This window comes from Protopterus annectens, chromosome 4.part0 (assembly GCF_019279795.1).
Source record: "Protopterus annectens isolate FY-2018-M chromosome 4.part0, PAN1.0, whole genome shotgun sequence".
Classification (NCBI taxonomy): domain Eukaryota; kingdom Metazoa; phylum Chordata; order Ceratodontiformes; family Protopteridae; genus Protopterus; species Protopterus annectens.
The window spans coordinates 584,835,025-584,854,816 of NC_056733.1; the positions used below are offsets into that span (position 1 = coordinate 584,835,025).

Below are 19,792 nucleotides of genomic sequence, written 5' to 3' on the forward strand. Positions count from 1 at the left end.
AAAAGTCCAATATTTTCAGATTTTCTTGTTTTGTCATGTTTCACAAATATAATTACTGCTTTGTATTCCCACATTTGTATATTTCCAAGTTACTGGTTTTATTCCTGCTCATCTCCATCTTCCAAATCCTCTCTGCTTCATTTCCAGTGCACTGGTGATTCTTCTAGTCAACTCTTGTGCTTTTTTCTTTCTCTCAATCATTTTTAGTTGAAACATTGGAAAAGGTTTCACTGGCACAATCTCCCTGTGGTCTTTATTACCTGAAGAACAGAATCTCATTCCGTTTCACAGTTCACTTTTTATTGTACAAATTTTTGTATTTCCTCCTTAGCAAGTACTTCATCAAAAAATGATTTTGTCCCTCCAGGGAAGAATATTCTGAAGATAGCTGGGTACAGTAATTTGATTCTCACACATGCTTTTCTGCATTCCCTGAATAGTGGTATAAATTTACTCTTTTGCCTGGTGTACAATGAGTAATCATTCTCCTCAAACACTCTGCTGTCTCCCATTTTTAGTACTTTGTCCTTCTCCCACAATTTTGTCAGAATCAGCTCGTTCTGCTGGTAGGATTGCATCTTTACTATTAAGGGTCTAGGTTTCTTTCTCATAGCCAGGTTCGGAGAATACACACAATGAGACCTTTCAATTAGCAAATCCTCCTGTAGAATATCAGTCCAGTTGCTTATTTGTGCTTTCATAAAATTAATATAATCTCTGACTTCCTGCTTCCCTGCTACACCAGAAAATTTCAGGTTTTCCCTACGTGCTCTGTCCGCTAATTGTATTATTTCTGAAACCTCTCTTCTTGTGCAGTCTCATATTCAGACAACTTTTTCTTCATTTTGACCTCTGATTTTTGCAGTTTAATCACCTCATCTGAATTCCTGTTTAAAGCTTCTTCCATTTTTTCCAGCCTTTTGCTGTTTGAGTTGACATACTGCATCAGTGTTTGATTTATTTTAATCAAGTCTGTGTGCAGTTGTCTCAGGTTACTGGAAGTCATGTCTTAACTTGTACTGTTTTTTGTTAAACAGCTGCAGTACTTTTCCCAGTCAGCATTTTTTCCTCACCTTTTGAAGCCAATTTTACTTCAGGTCCTATGCGTTTCTTTTTTCCTCGTATCCAGGCAGTGCAATTGGTGTAGTGATGCATTGCTCTGAATATAGTGTACAGGGTCTTGGGTTTGAGACTTGGCAGGGCTGATTATTTGGGTTGTGAGGTTGGTATAAAGGTTAACGTGTTTACCTTACAGACACAAGGTGCAGGGTTTGATTCTCACAGGGGGTAACTGGCTAAGCTTAAAATGGCTCATAAGAGCAGTTAGCTTAGTACTAATCTATGAACCTATGAACAAGCCAGTTACTGACATTTTCCCAGAAGTACAAGTCCACTGACTTTTTCTGCCAAGTTTCTATTTTCACATTGGGAGAACTAGAATTAAGCTATTACTCAATGTGCAGCCATCTTGAAAGTCCAAAATAAATTTAGTCTTCATCTTCAACTTGTTTTTCCTGCTTCTTTTTGGCACATTTTAACTGGCATGTACATTAGTTGACAAACTGTACTAACTGCAGTGAACGTAACTGTGCCATGAGGTTTCTAGATGCTCTGAGATGCATTTTACAGTTTTTTAAACAACATTTTCATCCAGTAATTGTCTGAATGAAAACTATGATTAAAGAAGGAAATTCAGTCTTCAACTTTGCTTCTTCCTGCAGCCTTTCAGCACATCCTAAATGACCAACACTACTCTGTAATAACCAAAGCTGGTGGTCTGTGTAAGGGTGTAAGTTGGACATACTCTTTTCTACTCCTACCGAGTACTTTTTTTTCTGAGCATCACATCAATATGTTTTTTTCAGGTCATATTATGTCTGTAACTGTCTAAAGGAATGTCTCCAACAACAGGTGCAATATTGCTAATCTAAAAACAAGATCATTAATAGTTTTGGGGGGAGCAGCTGAAAATGTTACTTACATTTATTAAGTGCTTGGGGGGCACATTGAGAGATGTATCCTATTTTAAGTGATAGGTGCCCAAGGGGTATAATACTAAGAGCTTGTGAGTACAAAATGGAATTTGCTTGCTACACCTCTAGGTTTCGGAAGGGGCAGCTAGGTACCCGGAAACCATAGTGTGTTACAGATTTTCTGAGGTGCTTTTAAGAGTTTTTCCCCAACCTTTTGATCAAATGATGGCCTGAACAAAAATCATGTATATGGAAAATAAATTTAATCTGACTTTATTTCAAAAAATAAATAAGTTGTATCCAAATTTTAATGCTCAAAGCTAACCAAGCACTAGTTCACAGTAAACTGAGAAGACAAATGCATGTGAGGATACATGTATCATATCTGGGAATAGCACCTGCTCCCCCAACCACCACCACTGCAAAATCGGTAGTCACTTTCTGCTTTCCCCCTCTGGTGTTAAATTGGGATTAAAATTAAGATGAAAATGCCAACAGTCATATTTTAAGCTGCTACTGTCATGTTTATATACAGCATGCCTCCTCACCCTCTATGCCCCAAATGATAGCTACCTTCTGATGTCAGACTAAAACATAGCTAAGAAGCAAATAGAACATAACATATTTGCTATCAGACGTATGTAAACAGCATAGTTGCTTTCCCTTAAAAGGGTGATTGTGAGGAAATGTTTCCAACTTGTTATTTCTAGAGACAGTACATTGCTCCTGTACAAGCTATAGTGACCCTTGTGCACCCTTCCGAAGTCTGTGAGGAAGGGTATAGAAATAATGTGCACACTGTCTCCATCCCAACACAATAGATAGTGACCCCTTTGATTTGAGAGAAATGTTCAAGAAGTAATGGCATTGTTCTTAGCCCCCTGTACAAGTACAATGACCTTCTATAAACACCCATAAGCAGGGTTGGTTTTAAACTAGTTATAATTCAGGACAGAAGCAATTACTAAGCTCATGGCAAAATCCACTTACACAGCCTTGGTATGCAGGTGCTACCAGCCCCCATATGTTTTAAAGGTCTGGGTATTCTGTGATGCATTTAGTCCTTATTTTTTGAGGGAGGTGTGCTAAACTGAGCAAATGATAATAGGGTAGTTACTTTCATCCAGGCAACCCCCATCAAGCAGTTATAGCCACTTATATGTGTGATTTAGATATCTGATTGTGATAAAAAGGATGACTGCATATTTCACCTTTTTTCCAAACAAACAGCTGCCATATGTTAGAATACTGCACATAGCTTCACATAATCACATTAGTCCTGCAAAGCCAAATAATAAGCAAACAGTAGGAGGCAACTAGTCTTCATTTTCCTCCACAGAAGACAGCCACAGAAGTTATGCATATTCTGTCTGGGCATATTAGGTATCCAATTAAGTACTCCATCTTCTCATAAATGCACACTTGTCCTACAAATCCATATAGTAACTGAACAAATGGCAAGAGGATCAGTTACTTTCATTCACCCAGCCCATACCCTAAAGTTATAGCCACAACATCTCATGGCTATGTAATATTATTTCACTTCCACAGTCCACACAAACAAGTTTCCACGTGTTAAAATATTCCATTCAAATTGCTCCATATAAATCAAAAAGGCAGATAAATATTGCCAAAAATATCTGATTGGTCACTGCCAGCGTCCTTGTAAAAATAGTAGTAACACTTGTCTCACCTCAACTACCCAGACAAATAACAAAGCCAGAAATATTGCCAAAGATATCTGGTCAATCACTGCCAGAAATATTATTAAAACCGTAATAAGAATTAACTCACTCTGCCATTCTTTAAACTCCATCCAAAGTTACAAAAAATGCCCCTGCTCTATTCCTCAAACTCCAGAATTCTGTGAAATGTTCCTGATGTCATACGTGTGTGTGTGTGTGTGTGTGTGTATAAAATTAACACACACACACATATATATATATATATATATATATATATATATATATATATATATATATATATATAGCCAACACTAAACTCCAGCACAATACATATAGCCCAAATAGGCTAAAATAAAAAACAACAGTCAGGAAAGTGCAATTCCATCCTTTAATGGCAGACATGTTCCGCCACGCCCAATATAGATGGATCGAGGGAGGATATATATATATATATATATATATATATATATATATATATATATGTGTGTGTGTGTAAAAGCTTCCTTTAGGTGTACCTTCACACTTAACATTTTAACGTTGCAAGGTCTCTACTCCCATAATCTTGCAATGTTTAAACTTAACATGGTTGATGTGACCTTAAACATCAGGTCAGCTGGAGCACCACTACCACTGGATCACCTGATCTTCCATGAGTCATTTTCTTCTAGTGGTGGTATTTTACTTATTTATTACTTGTTTATTTTTGGAGCAAAGAAAGATTGTTCTAAAAATAAATAAATAGAGCTCCCCTACCCAAGTATGGTGCCCTAGGTGATGCATATCTCTGGCCTTGATTGTAATCTACCACCATTTTCTTAAACAATCACTAATTGTAGGATAGTCCGAATAAAATTTATGAACCAACATCCGGAACATAGTTTTGTGATGCCTAGGATTATTAATCTATACTGTTTGTCAGAGATTTACTTGCATTCACCACTCTGTAGTGATTGTTTTCCACTTCACCTATCGGGTCCTTTGTCTTTCAACTGGTAGAATAGTTTTCCTAGTTTAATTCTATAAATCCAATTGTCTGGAAATTTTTGAGATATATGCTATATGTATTTTGTGCTTTTCTGATGCCTTTTGACAGGTCAGGTATTATTGTTATGTCCTATACTAAGTTGTCAGATTGTATTTGCTCCCATACTTAATAAGCAACCACAACCTAATTTCCACTGTATGTACAGTGAGTCTACAGACAATGTAAGTTGAGGTCTCATACTACTACACTGTACTAGTACTAAATCTCCAACATTACTTCACTGTGTTCTGAGGCTAAAACATTACTCTACAGTGCACACAGTCGAGGTTTGTTTGCCAGTGGCAAATTGTTTGCTGTACTCCGTCCATGATGCTTCTCCCTGATAACTGTAAACTAAAAACTTTGCCCAGTCTGTGCTTGTTTGTTCATTTTTGTCATTTTTGCTTGCATTAGTTTTCCTTCACTACTGTACTGTTTTTAGATTTTAGATTTTTATTGTACTTGTTTTGAATATAAGTATGTTACTACCTCTGAGCTTTTCTCCTTGGGTATCCACTGAAAATGGGCTTCTAGCTCAGCTGGACTAACCCGGTCAACAAATGTCAAAATAAATAAATAAATATGGCAGACTGTTCAGAGGAGGAGCAGTAGTTCTGTGGTGTTGTATTCTATGTATAGTGTTAAAAAAAAGACAGAAGTTGCATTGGTTTTACTGCACACTAGAGAATTTTCTACTGTATGTTTAATAATTTGCGGTTGTAAGTCTTCACATGTTGGGTTTAACTGAAATCTTGTAAAGTTTAAATGTTCCAGTTCTTCTTAGCTTTTTTCCTTTTTTCTTTTCCAGGGGTTCAAGCCAAGTTCAGGGACAGTTCAAGAGTTGAACTTTCGTAGCAACAAGAATGTATGGGGTTATTTCAGTGTGGCAGCTACTGGTGGTTTACATGAATTTGCAGATTCTCAATTTGGACATTGCTTCTCTTGGGGCGAAAACCGTGAGGAAGCTATCTCGTATGTATTTGCAATTCTAAAAATGAGCTACACATTTAATTTAAAACTTTAATAAGTTATTGGATTCTTTAGAAAGTTGTGTAGAAATTTTGACTACCCAGTGAGAGCTGTATTTCCTGCAGCATAAATGTGTGTTGTAGGGATCTTATTTATCTTATAGTAGTAAAAAAAGTAGTTGCATGTTTTTCTGATGGAAAGTTTGCTCATTTTATTTCCTTTTATTTACCTTTGTTGTGAAACAGCATTTCCTACGAATGTGCTGTTTTTTTTTTTTAATAAGCCTACCACTTTCCACAAATATGGAATGAAAAGCTGTTCATCTCCATTGTTTTCCATGTCTCCCTTATCTAAACCAAGTGTTCACAATTTGATTTCTATGCATTTTCAAGAGAATTAAAATAATTGGCTTTAACGACTTGGCATGCAAGATCAGATTTTACTTAAATGTAGTTTGTTAGACATAAATACACTATTCTGTTTGCATAGGCCTTGAAATTCAGCCATATTAAAGCAGGCCTAAATCTTCACAGCACATAGAGTTTTAAGAGTAAATGTATTAATAATAATATTAGTTAACACTTTAACAATTCTAATTGAAGATACCCAGAAACAAGTGAATACAGTATATGGTAATTATGATTCAAGATGCATATTTTATAGGTGTCAAAAGAAAGTTTATAGATAGGACATGTTTAAGAATTTAAACAAAGAATATAGCCTCAGGCAATAAAACAACCAGAGCAAAAAAGAAGCAAATGAGAAAAAACACTGTAGCAATGGATGCAACACCGCAGAATATCCAATTTATTGTAAGTAGGTGCTTACCTCTTCATCAGGCTTAGATAAAAATGACTTAAAACAACCACATTAAATAATAATCCAATTAACATTAATTACTTCAATTAAAAACAATTAAATTATTTAAAGCCATACTTAACATTTTTAAAAACGTCACAACATACATAAACTAAACTAGTGTCTAAACTGTCTCACTTTCAGGAAAGGTTTAATGGAGACCATATTATTCAAACCAGGCACTTTATCAGCGCGCAGTAACATAATCCATTTTTGTTCAGCTGCCTCAGTAATGTCCCTCATATCCCCTCCCCTTTTTCTGATTGCAAGCATTTCCAAGACCAGAAACTTAAACATACGCTCACTACCTTCATTCTTGATGTGCATAGCCAAGGCACTACTTTCCTTTTTATTTCTTATATCCTTTATATGTTCAAGTATCCTGTCTTTGAACTGTCGATAGTCATGCCAATATAATATGAAAAACATTTGACACAATAACTCAGATATATTACATTGACTGTTTTACAGTCAGCATAGTGAGAAGGCTCTATTCCGAAGCCTAGCTTAGGGTGTACAAAGTTAGTACCTGTGTGTGTATATGCACAAGGCAGTACAACTCCTGCATGTATATGTACCTGCTCTATCTGATCTAAGAGTGGTCCTATTTAAACTAGATTTATAACAAAGATGGTTCTTAAGGGTCTTATTATTTTGAAAGCTAAACTTAGGTTTGTCTTCTACCATTTACTTCAACCCATCCAAATTAGAGAGTATATTCCAGTTCTTATTAATGACATTGCAGATCATATTTATATTACTAGCATATGTCAGAGTTATTCTCAAATCATTACTACTCTCATTAATGATCTGTCGTAGCATCTCACTACTCTCAAAAACACTACCTACATGTGCCTCGCATATGTTGCATTGTTGGTAAAGTATGGGTTTAAGGGACTCTAGAGCTGAATTCAGCTCTGCATCTTCATTATGTAATCTCATCAACCTGACCACCTGTCCTTTTATTATATTACTTTTGCAATTGTTCGGGTGCATACTTGTATTGTGCAACAGGTTATTCTTTCTAACCGGTTTTCCATGCAAACTAGTTTTAACAATATTAAGTGAATACTTACTAACAATCGCATCTAAAAATTCCTCCTGTTGTAAACTATAATTGTATGTGAATCTCAGAAAACCGGTGGTCATATTAAGATAGTGGATAAACTGTCTTAATCTTGCCTCAGTTCCTTGCCATAATAAAAAAATATCATCCACGAATCTAGTATACCACAAGACAGAGTTGGCATAGGTCATATAAGAGAGTATAAACTCTATTTCCCATTGCACCATTAAAAGGTTGGCGTAGCTGATGGCACAGGCTGTGCCCATCGCCATGCCAGCCTTTTGAATGTAGTATTCATCATTGAACATAAAAACATTGTTACTTAAAATAATGTTCAATAGGCTACAAATCAAGCATACATTATCACCCTGACCCCCCTTGCTATGCAATAGTTCACTAATACTATCAATACCTTATTGATTCGGTATGACTGTGAACAGGGACACAATGTTCATAGTAACAAAGTACTATTCAGAATAGTCAGGTTTCCATTTCATTTGTAATAACTCTAAAAAAGTTTTAGTGTCCCTTAGAACAGTATCACATTCTTCTAATATGTGATGCAAGTTTTTTTGAAAAAAATGGAGAGGGGTTCCGTAGCCCAGCCTCTGCCAGAGAGTATAGGTCACATGGGTGGAGTACTAAGACATTTATGAACTTTTGGCAAACCATATACAATTGGCACCACTAGATGTTCAGCTGAGAAGTATTGAAAGAGTGGCTTTGATATCATATTAGAGATGAGACAGAGAATAGCTGGAGTCCGAGTCTGTCCATGTAGGACATGTGTTTAATGCCTAGGATCCTCTTCATGAGGTACTTCTGTGGCCTCCAGCTGTTGCAGGTGTCTAGTGAAGCACATGCCAAATGGAGCATTATACTCTATGACTGGTCTAATGAGGGAAGAGCAGAGACAGATGACCTCATTACCAATGGTTTTGCATCCAAAAAGAGAGAGGTGCTTTATAGAAGGACTTTCTAACCACAGTGGCAATGTGGTGGTCGAAGGAGCGGTTGCTGTCAACCTGTACCCCCAGATCTCTTATAACACCTTCAGTGTTCAGCGGACTCCCATCGATGTGATAATTAGTGGGAATTGAGTTTTTACCAAAGGGGATGACGACGCATTTTTTAGCATTAAGCTTAAGGCAATGGTCTCGACACCAGTCATTGGTCTTGGTGAGGTTTTCCTGTAGGACATCTGCATCACTTGGGGAGTTAAGAATGGCTCCCAGCTTGCAGTCGTCTGTGAATCTGGTCACCCAGAGTCCCTTTGTGTTGGCCTGGACGTCTGAGAAGTTGATGCTGAACAAGAGAGGACCCAGGACCGATCCCTGTGGGACTCCACTTGTGACTGGTCGGCAGTCTGACTTGGAGTCCGCTACTTTCACACTGTGTGTTTTATCTGTGAGCCAGTTTGCAACCCATCTAGTGGTATAGGGGTTGATGCCTAGTTTGGTGAGTTTATCAATAATTCCCAAGTGAGGAATGGTATCAAAGACCATCCACAGCCCAGATGACTGACTCAAAGAAGTCAACCAGGTTGAGCAGGCATGATCTCCCTTTCACAAAGCCTAAGTGTGTGGGATCTAGAGTTTGGAGATTTCCTATATCTTTCTTAATCAGGTCCATGATGATGTGCTCCATAGCTTTACATATCAGACTCATCAGGCTAATGGGGCGATAATTCCCAGGGTCTGTAGTCGCTCCCCCTGTATGAAGAGGGATGACTGTAGCAGTGCACCATTCAGTAAGGACAAAGCCTGAGGTGAGGCTGTGACTGAACAGGGCACACAGATGTGGCGCTAGTTCACTTTGTAGTTCATGTAGAACACAGCCAGGGATATTATCGGGTCCCATGTAAGCTGTATTCCTGGCCTTGGGCAATGCAGCTTTAACCTGTGCTGCAGTAATGCTGGATGCCTGAGATTCTTCTGGTATTGGGATTGGTCCTTTGGGAGGAGAGAGGGGTAAAGTTGGCACTGAATATGTCGGCCAGTATGTTGGCAGTATCTGTTGGCTCAGTATAGGAGGTATCATTGTGCAATAACTCAGAGAAAATCTGGCTATTGCTGTTGAGGTTCTTGATGTAACTATAGAAAGTTTTGTGATTGTTTTTAGTGTCTGCTACAATTATGCCTTCATAGCTGGCTTTGGAGAATTTGATGAGGGATCTCAACTTTTTGTTGAGGCTAATAAGGGAGTTTTTCCAGTCTTGAGACTTCACCTTTTCTGCAACTGTTTCTTCCTTTTGTTGTAGAGTTCATTAATGACAGGGAACCCTCAGATTGGCTTCCTTTTTGTGGAGGAGAGCATTTTGGTTCTTTTGGGTATGGCTAGTTCCATGCATTTATGTACATGTTTGTACAGTGCATTAGTGTATCATTCAGCAGTCATGTAGCTATTTTCCATTGGCATGGGTGCCGTGAAGTTAGCCACCTCTATTTTTAGGAGCCCAAAGTCAGCTTTGGAGAAGTTTTTCAAGGTGGTTAACTCTGTAGGGGGTGTGGGTGAGATGTGGATTTCCATGGTGATTAGTTTATGGCGAGATTTGACAAGGGAGGGATTGACTATTGGTGTAGAGCTACGGTCACCCATATTGGTAATATCCAGGTCAAGGATGTTGCTTCCTCTAGTGGGGGTCAGAATGAGCTGGTCCAGGGCTTTGAAATTCATGAATTCCAGGAAGCGCTGGCCCAGTGTATTGATGGTTAAGAAGTTTTCCCAGTTGATGGAGTAGTAGTTGAAATCTCCTAGTATGAGAGTATTGGGTTGGACCTTGGTAGATTCCAGGGTGCTTAAAAACATGGAGTGAGAGTCTAGGGACATGGTTGGGGACGTATAGCAGGCTATGACCTGGATCGCTGTCTTACTCAATGTTAGTTGTAGCTGAAGTATCTCAGATGCATTATGCTGGGCTACTAGTCTGGAGGTGTGCATATCCTTCATGAATATGGAGACACCACCCACTTTGGAGCTTCGGTCTGTGTTTCGGGGATGAAAGGTGTGGAATGAGTTATAGCCTGGTAGCACAGGGATGCTTTCTTCTGCTTTAAACCAGGTTTCCGTTACAGCACAAATGTCGATGTTCTCCATTTTGAGGAGCGCTTCGAGCGAGTGTATCTTGAGATTTAGACTTATAGCCTTGAGCAGCATGACCCACAGATTGCATTTATTTATAGCTGTTATGGTGGTAAGTTGGTCTTTGGAACACCGCCTAAAAAGGCATTATAGGGGTAGTAAGAGCCTTAGCCAGTACCCAGAAACCCAGGGGTGACAGATGCAGGCATCTCTGGCAAAGCATCAAGGTTTGTCACTCATGTCATCCCAAGCAGGCAGATACTGGATTCCCTTAAATTGACACCAGAAACTTAGCCAATTGTTGAAGTCCATCATTTTTTGTTTGTACTGTGGTATCATTCTGGGTGACTGACGGTAGGATACTGCTCAGGGCTATGGTCATACCTGCCTGGGCCACATAATCCGAGAGCTCAACCGTGGTAAGTTCAAGTTTCACTTAAATGTAGTTTACAACATAAATACAGTGATGTTCATAATGTTTCACTGTTGCAGTCATTACACTTGGGTTATCCTGCTGGCAGGCTACCCGCAGTCGGCCAAAATTCCAAAGTCTAGGTCTGGCGTCAGTTGCTGTTGCCTCTTCCCTGACATCAGTGCGCCAGGGGTATAAGAGATGCAGCTGACACCATTTCCTTCAGTCTTTCTTGCCACGCGGTGCCCGAAGCAAAAGCCATTCGCAAGTGCCGGTCGGCCGACTCCTGAGATTTTTGAAATTGAATTTCAGAACCGAAGTCTTCATTAAAGCTAAGTACCCCATTGGGGAAACTTTTTCTTGCTCCAGACCAATGTCAATAAAAGTTAACAATTGTATTTCTTGTAGTAAGCAAATACCTCATAAAGATTTTCACTCTTACTGTATTCCTTGCCTAGGCCCTGACCACGACATTGCTAGTTGTTGGTTTTGTGCTAGATTCAACCAACGCACTATTAAGCGTCGGTTTGATTTTGCATTACATTACTTTGGCCGAAGATTTAACTACATAATGCCATCAGAACAACCGATGACCAGAATTCATAAAAAACGCAAAGACAAAGAAAAGGACAGGCATCCGAGGTCCAAAACCGACGACGAAGCCTCTTCTAGGCCAGTCGCCAGTTCGCCGGTTCTCAGTGAGGTGCTTTCGCAGCCCCTGACACCCACTATCTCAGAGCCACAGGCCGCATCTGACTCCCACGTGGAGACACCTAGGCCTCTGGAAACTCAAGGTATTGGGCCTGCGGAAACTATTCCCCGAGATGGGTCTGGAGCCGCTGAGCAGGCATCGGCTTCTGAGGGTGTTTTCAGACTTTCACTGCTTACTATTAAGTCCACTACAGCAGCCAAGGCAAAGTCAAAAACACAATTAAAGACAAAGAAACAAGTACAGCATTCTCTTGGACAGTCATCCATGCCAAAGAAACAGATGCTTAAAATGGCCGAAGACCTAATTACTTTGATCAGGGGTTCCCATCCCCCTCCTGATAAAAGGCCTAGGCAAGACACTGACTATGACTCCTCTGACCAGGTTTCTATTTCCTCTGATTCCTCTTCAGATCAGGGATATCCTCTCCCTCCTTATGAGGACTCTGATGCAGAAGAATCTATACCTTCAGCCTCTCCGCCTGAGGATTACTCTTTTGGGGAATCCTTTCACACCATGAGGGAGCATTTCCATTGGGAGAGCCAGGATTATTCAGAATCCAAGAAAAGGCTCAGAGACTTTCTTTTATTGCCTCAGCACAGGCCCCTGGCTAATCCCCCCTGTGCTTGATATTGTTGATGATGTTTTCTCTGAATCCAGTTTGTCTCCTGATTCTTTACCCCCTGCACCAGTCAAGCCAGACAGGAACAACAGGGTCCCAAACTCTCATAAATTTCTTTATAGAAACCCTGCTGCTGACCCAGAAACAATTTCTCAGGGTCCCAAAGGGGTTAAGGCTTCCACTGCAAAAAAATCCTGTCCCCTCGGATAGGGATTCAAGAGCTTTGGATAGATGGGGGAAAAAAGTTTACACTTCAGCTACTTTAGCTGTAAGAGCTTTAAACTGCCAGTTTCACATGCTTAAATATCAACAGTACCTCATGTCCTTGTTAAAACAGAAAATGATTACAAACTCGGAATGTCCTGACAATAAGGAAATGCAGGATTTATTGCATGCAGCTGAACAAGTGGGAAAGCATACTCTGCAATGTGGTTTTGATTCATTAGAGGCTTCTTGCAGAGCCGCAGTTACAGGCTCTGTCATTCGAAGGCATGCTTGGTTAAAAGAACAAAGTTTACCTGATCATGTTAAAGTAAAATTATTGGATGCTCCACTACAGCATGATACTTTGTTTGGTGTTAAGGCAGAAGAGGTGTTAAAGAAAATGGAGGATAAAGCAAAGTCAATGCAGACAGTAAAGGATTTCTTACAGGTTCAGCCACCTAGATTTAGCAGAAACTGGCCTTCTAAAAATTGGTCCTTTCCGGTGTGAGACAGGCCACAAAGAGGCAGATACAGATGCCCAAGAGGCAGATCTCAGCCCCAAGGCTCATACAGACCTAAGCAATGGGGTGCTTCAGCCCCCAAAGGAGGAGAAGACAAATCACAACCTTATAGGAAACAGTCCCAATGACTTCCCTCTACAAATGCCAAACACTGACCTTTTGGCAGCACCCTTAGGGGCAAAGCTAGCACTTTTCTCACAAAATTGGCACATGATCACCCAGGACAAATTGGTACTGAATATTGTTTCTCAGGGTTATAGGTTCCACTTTCACACCCTTCCAAAATCGAAAGGTATGCCAGACCTGCCACAAAACCAATGGGCAGAGGCACAAAAACTTTTCTGCTCTCATGGACATGAGAGCTATTCAAAGAGTACCACAGCAAGAACAGGGACAAGGATTTTACTCAAGACTTTTCCTGGTACCCAGAAAGGACAAAGCCTGGAGACCAATACTGGACCTGTCAATCCTTAATACTTTCCTGGATATTCCGAAATTCAAAATGTTAACACTGCAGCAACTTCTACCCATGCTGGGCAAGAAGGCTTGGCTAGTTACTTTGGACCTCAAGGAGGCATACCTGCATGTCTGCATGTCCCAATCAGACAATCTTGCAGAAGATATCTCAGATTCATAGCTGGCTCAATGCATTACCAATTCTCTGCACTGCCCTTTGACTTATCTACTGCGCCCAGGGTCTTCACAAAATGCCTGGCACCAGTAATTGCATTCTGCAGACAAAAAGGAATTCAAATATATCCCTACTTGGACGACTGCCTTATTCAAGCAGAGAGCAAGGACATTCTACTAAAGCATCTGGCGTTTGTAAAAATATTACTAATTTGCCTAGGGTACACAGTAAATGAAAAGAAGTCAAAACTGGTGCCCTCTCAAGAGATAATATTCCTGGGTGCAAGCTTAAATACAACTGCCCAGATGGCTTATCTCATGCCAGACAAGCAAAGACAACTGACTCATTACTTTCAAATGATGGCAACAAAGACCCAGCTCCCTGCAAGAAAAATTCTGCAGGCTCTGGGCTTCGTGGCATCCTGCAGTCTACTAATTCCATATGCAAGACTGCATATGAGGAAACTACAATGGTATCTAAAAAGTGTTTGGACTCAACATTGTCACAGCCTGGAAACAATAATAACTCTTATTCCCTGCCTGCAACAGGAGTTTCAGTGGTGGGCACTGGCCTGTCACCACAACAAGGGACAGCCTTTCACCTTACCCACAGCCAGGCAGACAATAACAGATGCATCGGATTATGCCTGGGGGCACACATGGCAGGAAAATATATTCAGGGCATGTGGCCCAAGGAACAAATGCATCTTTACATCAATCAAAAAGAGATGCTAGCTGTACAGCATGCCCTGACAGCCTTCAAGGATCTACTACATCCAGGAGAACTATTATTAAAGGTGGACAATACCACAGTTATGTGGTACATAAATAAGCAAGGGAGCACACATTCCTACCCCCTCTGCAGGCAAGCCATGACTTTGTGGAACACAGCACTGACCTATCAAGTACATCTGCAGGCACAATTCCTGCCAGGAAAGAACAATACTCTGGCAGATGAACTAAGCAGAAATCTGATGGATCCTTACGAATGGAAACTAAATCCACAGGACTTCAGCATGATAACAAGGAAATGGGGACGCCCAGACATAGATCTTTTTGCCTCCCTTCACAACTGCCAACTACAGAGATTCTGCACAAGAACTTATCACTCACAAGCATGGAAAGTGGATGCTCTGTCCTTCAGCTGGAAAACATTGACAGTTTATGCCTTTCCTCCACTGCTTCTTCTTCCCAAGGTGCTCCTAAAAGTCAGACAAGAGAAGCCAAAAATGATTCTGATTGCCCTAGACTGGCCACGCCAGCACTGGTACCCAATCCTAAAGAGCTTGTCTCAAGGCCCAGCCTGGCCTTTACCTCAAATTCCTCATCTTCTGATGCAACAAAACAATCAGATTCTGCACAGTCTACTCAGAACCATAAATCTGGCTGCATGGCAGATAATATAGCCACTCAGACCACACCTCTCTCTAAAGCTGTTATGGATGTCATTTTAGAAGCCAGGAGGCCCAGCACTAGGAAATCTTATGCAGAAAAATAGAAGAGATTCTGTGCTTGGAACCAGGCACAAGGACTCAAACCACTTGTTTCAAATATACCTCAGATTTTACAATACCCTACTGAGATGCTGGACAAAGGCCTATCCTTCTCTTCAATTAAGATCCATGCCTCTGCCATTTCAGCTCATTACAATATGGAACCTCCTATTTTCTCTCATCCACTGCTAAGACAGTACCTCAGAGGGGCAAAAACCATAAGACCCCCAAGGAGAGCACCGATACCTACATGGGACCTCAATTTTGTTTTAGAAAAGCTCACACTGCCTCCTTTTGAACCAGCCAATACAGCTGATATAAAATTCTTATCATGGAAAACTGCTCTGCTCCTAGCAATAACTTAGCAAGAAGAGTCTCAGAGTTACAGGCATTAATGGCAGTGGAACCTTTCATTTTTCATCAGGGCAGGGTTTCTCTAAGGACAAACCCAACATTTATGCCAAAGGTAGTATCCAGTGTGGCTCTTAACCAAACCATTCATTTGCCAACATTTTATCCAAATCCCCAAATACACAGACAGCTATGCTTCTATTTGGACAAAACAAAAGCTTTCAGAAAAACTAAGCAACTGTTTGTAGCTTATGCTGCAGGATCACAAGGAAAGCCTATCTCAAGGCAGACTATTTCAAAATGGATAGGACACTGCATTTGTTTCTGCTATTTACAACATGGCAAATCAGTGCCTAAGGGCATTAGGCCACATTCACCCAGAGCAGCAGCCACTTCAGCAGCCTTCCTTAGAGGAGTACCAACCAAAGACATTCTAGAGGCTGCAACCTGGAGTTCAGTGCACACACTCACCAAGCACTACCACTTACCTCTCTGCTCTAAATCCAGAGCAGGCTTTGCCACTGCAGTTCTGCAGGGCCTTGTAGCCTGTCCTAATCCTATTTAGGCCCAGCCACCCAACCTCAGCTTTGGGATTCAACCCAAGTGTAATGACTGCAACAGTGAAACACGATGAACATAGTACAGTTGTGTACCTACCATAAATGTAGATGTTCGAGTGTATTCACTGTTGCATTCCAGGTTACCCATCCTCCATCCCCCTTTTCTTTGCTGGGACTTTTCTGTACTTCTCTATTCTATACAACCTATGTGGTGTATTTGCTTGTAGATGAAGGAAATGTTTATTTTAGTACATGCATGCTTCTTGGCATAATTTTTTAGCCTACCTATTTGGGGGCACCTGACATCTGGGGCAAGAAAAACTAAAGAAAATGGCATCAGCTGCATCTTTTATACCCCTGGCGCACTGACATCAGGGAAGAGGTGACAGTAGCCGACGCCGGACCTAGACTTTGGAATTCTGGCCAACTGCGGGTAGCCTGCCAGCAGGATAACCCAAGTGTAATGACTGCAACAGTGAATACACTAGAACATCTACATTTATGGTAGGTACAGAACTGTACTTTCTCTTTGCATAGGCCTAGAAATGCAGCTATATTAAAGCAAGCCTATGTCTTCATTTTTATATTTCACATTTTACATGCAGATTCAATAAATGCAGTTTTGGTAGAAAGGAATGCTTCAGTGAAGGATACAAATTAGCACAGAAATGTCCTTCAGGCAGAAATATTGATAAGAAAATGTGCTTACAGAATGTGCAGAACATAGAAGACAGATCTTGTTTAGATGGCACAAGTCTTGGGAACCAAGATTTAAGAGGTGTGTAAGGCTTGTAGGAACTTTAGAGGGTTTTAGTATTATGAGAGAGACTTTTAGACAGAAGTCAGTTCAGTTTTGTGAATACAGCAGTCAGTTCAGTTCATTACTGATATTCAGGTGATTAAGTGCAGTTTAGTTTGGTACTGATACTTAGCAAGTCAGTACACAAGTTCAGATCTGTTTGGTACATAAATCAGGTCAAATGTTCAATAGTCCATAAACTACTGAAACCATTACAGTTTGCATTAATTCTGCCATTACAGAGAATAAGACCAATTCTGAGTTCAGAGTTACTACGGACAGTTTGTTTCAGTTAGTCAGCACTGTTATAGAAGTCTTGTTCGAATTTGTTGAATGACTACATTTTACCCCCACTGCATGCTGCTACTATAGCAATAACCCACACCTGGGTGTGGGTAATGCTGGATTTACCCACAGTTGGCGTGGTTTGGTCACAAGGGCGAAGCCCGAGTGGCCAAACAAAGCCAACTGTGGGTAAATCCAGCATTACCCATACCCAGGCGTGGGTTATTGCTATTATACAATGACGTTATTTAAGAAAAAATATAATTACTTTTCTTAAATAATGGCATTGTATAATGCATCCTTGCTGCCCTTCCGCGACTGTGTGGTATTCTGTGTCAGTTCTGATGTACTGCGCATGCGTTTGCCTACGCAGTACGTCAGAGCTGTGGGCAAAAGCAACGGAGAAAGCAAGATCTCTATTGCTTTTTACTGTTTCACTATGTTAAATGGGTTTAACATAGCGAGACAGCTTTAAAAAAGCAACAGAGAATCTCTGTTGCTTATTTTAAAGCTGTCTCGCTATGTTAAACCCATTTAACATAGCGAGACAGTTTTGAAAAAAGCAACGGAGAAAGCAAGATCTCCGTTGCTTTTTGCAAACTGTTTTGCTATGGTAAATGGGTTTAACATAGCGAGACAGCTTTAAAATAAGCAACGGAGATCTCCGTTGCTTATTTTAAATCTGTCTCGCTATGTTAATCCCATTTAACATAGCAAGACAGGTTTAAAAAAAAGCAACAGAGAAAGCAAGATCTCTGTTGCTTTTTACACACTGTGTCGCTATGTTAAAGGAGTTTAACATAGCGAGACAGCTTTAAAAAAAGCAACAGAGATCTCCGTTGCTTTTTTTTTTAACATAGCAAGACAGTGTTTTAAAAAAGACTTGTACTAATGGAAAAAGTCCGGTCGGCCGGACCTTTTTCCATTAGTATAAGTCTATTTACAACGTGCACGCTGACCAATCAGCGTGCACGTTTTGGAATATTAATGGGGGGTCATGGTATAAATACACAGTAATCCACCTTTATCATGCATGCAGTGTGTGCAGACTGTTATTCTGATAAGTAAAAGAGTATCTGGCACATATTAGGAGAAACTAAGATATTTGGCACTTGTTCAGATCTAAAAGGTAAAGATACTTATTCCAGTTTCATACAGTGTTTCCAATTTTTTCGGTGCAGAAATGGACACACAAGAAGCTCATCTAACAAAAGTCAACTTTTAAGGGGAAAAAAAAGAAAACCAGAGTTATAGCAGGGTATCCTGGTAATTGTGCAAATTCAAACTTGGTTTAAATTCACTTGCATAAAGACCATTTTCATCAGTTTTTCAAGCAGACTGCTTGAATTAGAACTGCTTAAGTAAGTGATCAGTCACATGACCATGATTTTCCAATATTTAAATTTACGTCCTACAAGTAATTCAGAATTTCACTCTTATTAAAATGAATGCTTATGACTGTCCAAATAAAGTACCTCTGAGCTTACTGTGCTGTGTCTGTACCTTGCTCATTTTGCCACTCTATGTATGTACTACTGCTAAATAATTTGTGCTATTTTTGGAAGTTTCACACACAAATGCAGCAGCATACATCTCAACTGACCAGATTTTTGCCACATATTTTTTGTCTGTTCTGGACCTGATCATCACCAACATGGGGACTCTATGCTCCAGACCAGAAGTGTATCCCTCACTGGTAAGATCAGACCATAAACTAATCACACTGGATATTCACATCCCGACTCCACCCCCTGCCCTGAAAACCACAGTGAAAAACCTCTCTAAAGCAAATTTTACACTCCTCAAAACCGAGGTGGAATCCTTCAAAGCCCCTGGGCCTGTGAAAAATATGGCCCAGACTACAGAATCCTTTATAAACGCATTCTATGAACACCTTCAGGAATGCATGGATCTTGCAATCCCAAATAAAACCAAGACCCAATCCTCCAAAGGCAGACGTCCTGTCTGGTGGACCCCAGCCATAAACAAACTATACAATAGAAGGAGGAAGCTACTACATGATAGGGCAAAATCCCAAAAAGGGAAGGCATCTCTGATCAGTATTAGCAAAAAACTATGGGCACTCATAAAATCGTCTAAGGCCAGCTTTGAGAGAAAAATTGCACAGGACACTAAGGATAATCACAAGGCTTTCTTTAGTTATGTTAGGAACCTGGGTGGGAATTCCCAGATATGCTCAGAATTAGTCCAAAATGTCAAAAAATACACCGAACCCACAGACATTGCCAACATCCTAGCTGACGGGTTCAGTGCAAACCCCCCCCCCCCCACCAAAAGGGCAAATAGTTGTCCCAGCAAAGTGCTGCCCCCCTCAGATGCACAGGTAAGAGATGCCCTCTCCAAAGCAAAAAACACAGCATCAATGGGACCAGACGGTATCCCGGGCTGGGTCCTACATGAACTCCAAAAAGAGCTAAACCCAAACATAAAACTACTGTTCAATCTCAGCCTTACTACAGGATATGTACCCAAAGAGTGGTGTACAGCAACAGTGGTCCCTCTCCACAAAGGTGGTGCCTCAACGGATCC

At 40.4% G+C, this 19,792-nt stretch overlaps 1 protein-coding gene across 1 annotated transcript in view; it reads left to right on the top strand.

Moving 5' to 3' along the window:
- ACACB (acetyl-CoA carboxylase beta) overlaps positions 1-19,792 on the top strand; it is a 1,510,375-nt gene that overhangs the window by 297,535 nt on the left and 1,193,048 nt on the right. Inside the window, exon 11 of the mRNA XM_044068517.1 lies at positions 5,491-5,654. Within this exon, the coding sequence (XP_043924452.1) occupies positions 5,491-5,654 (164 nt within the window). The remainder of the gene's footprint in view (positions 1-5,490; positions 5,655-19,792) is intronic.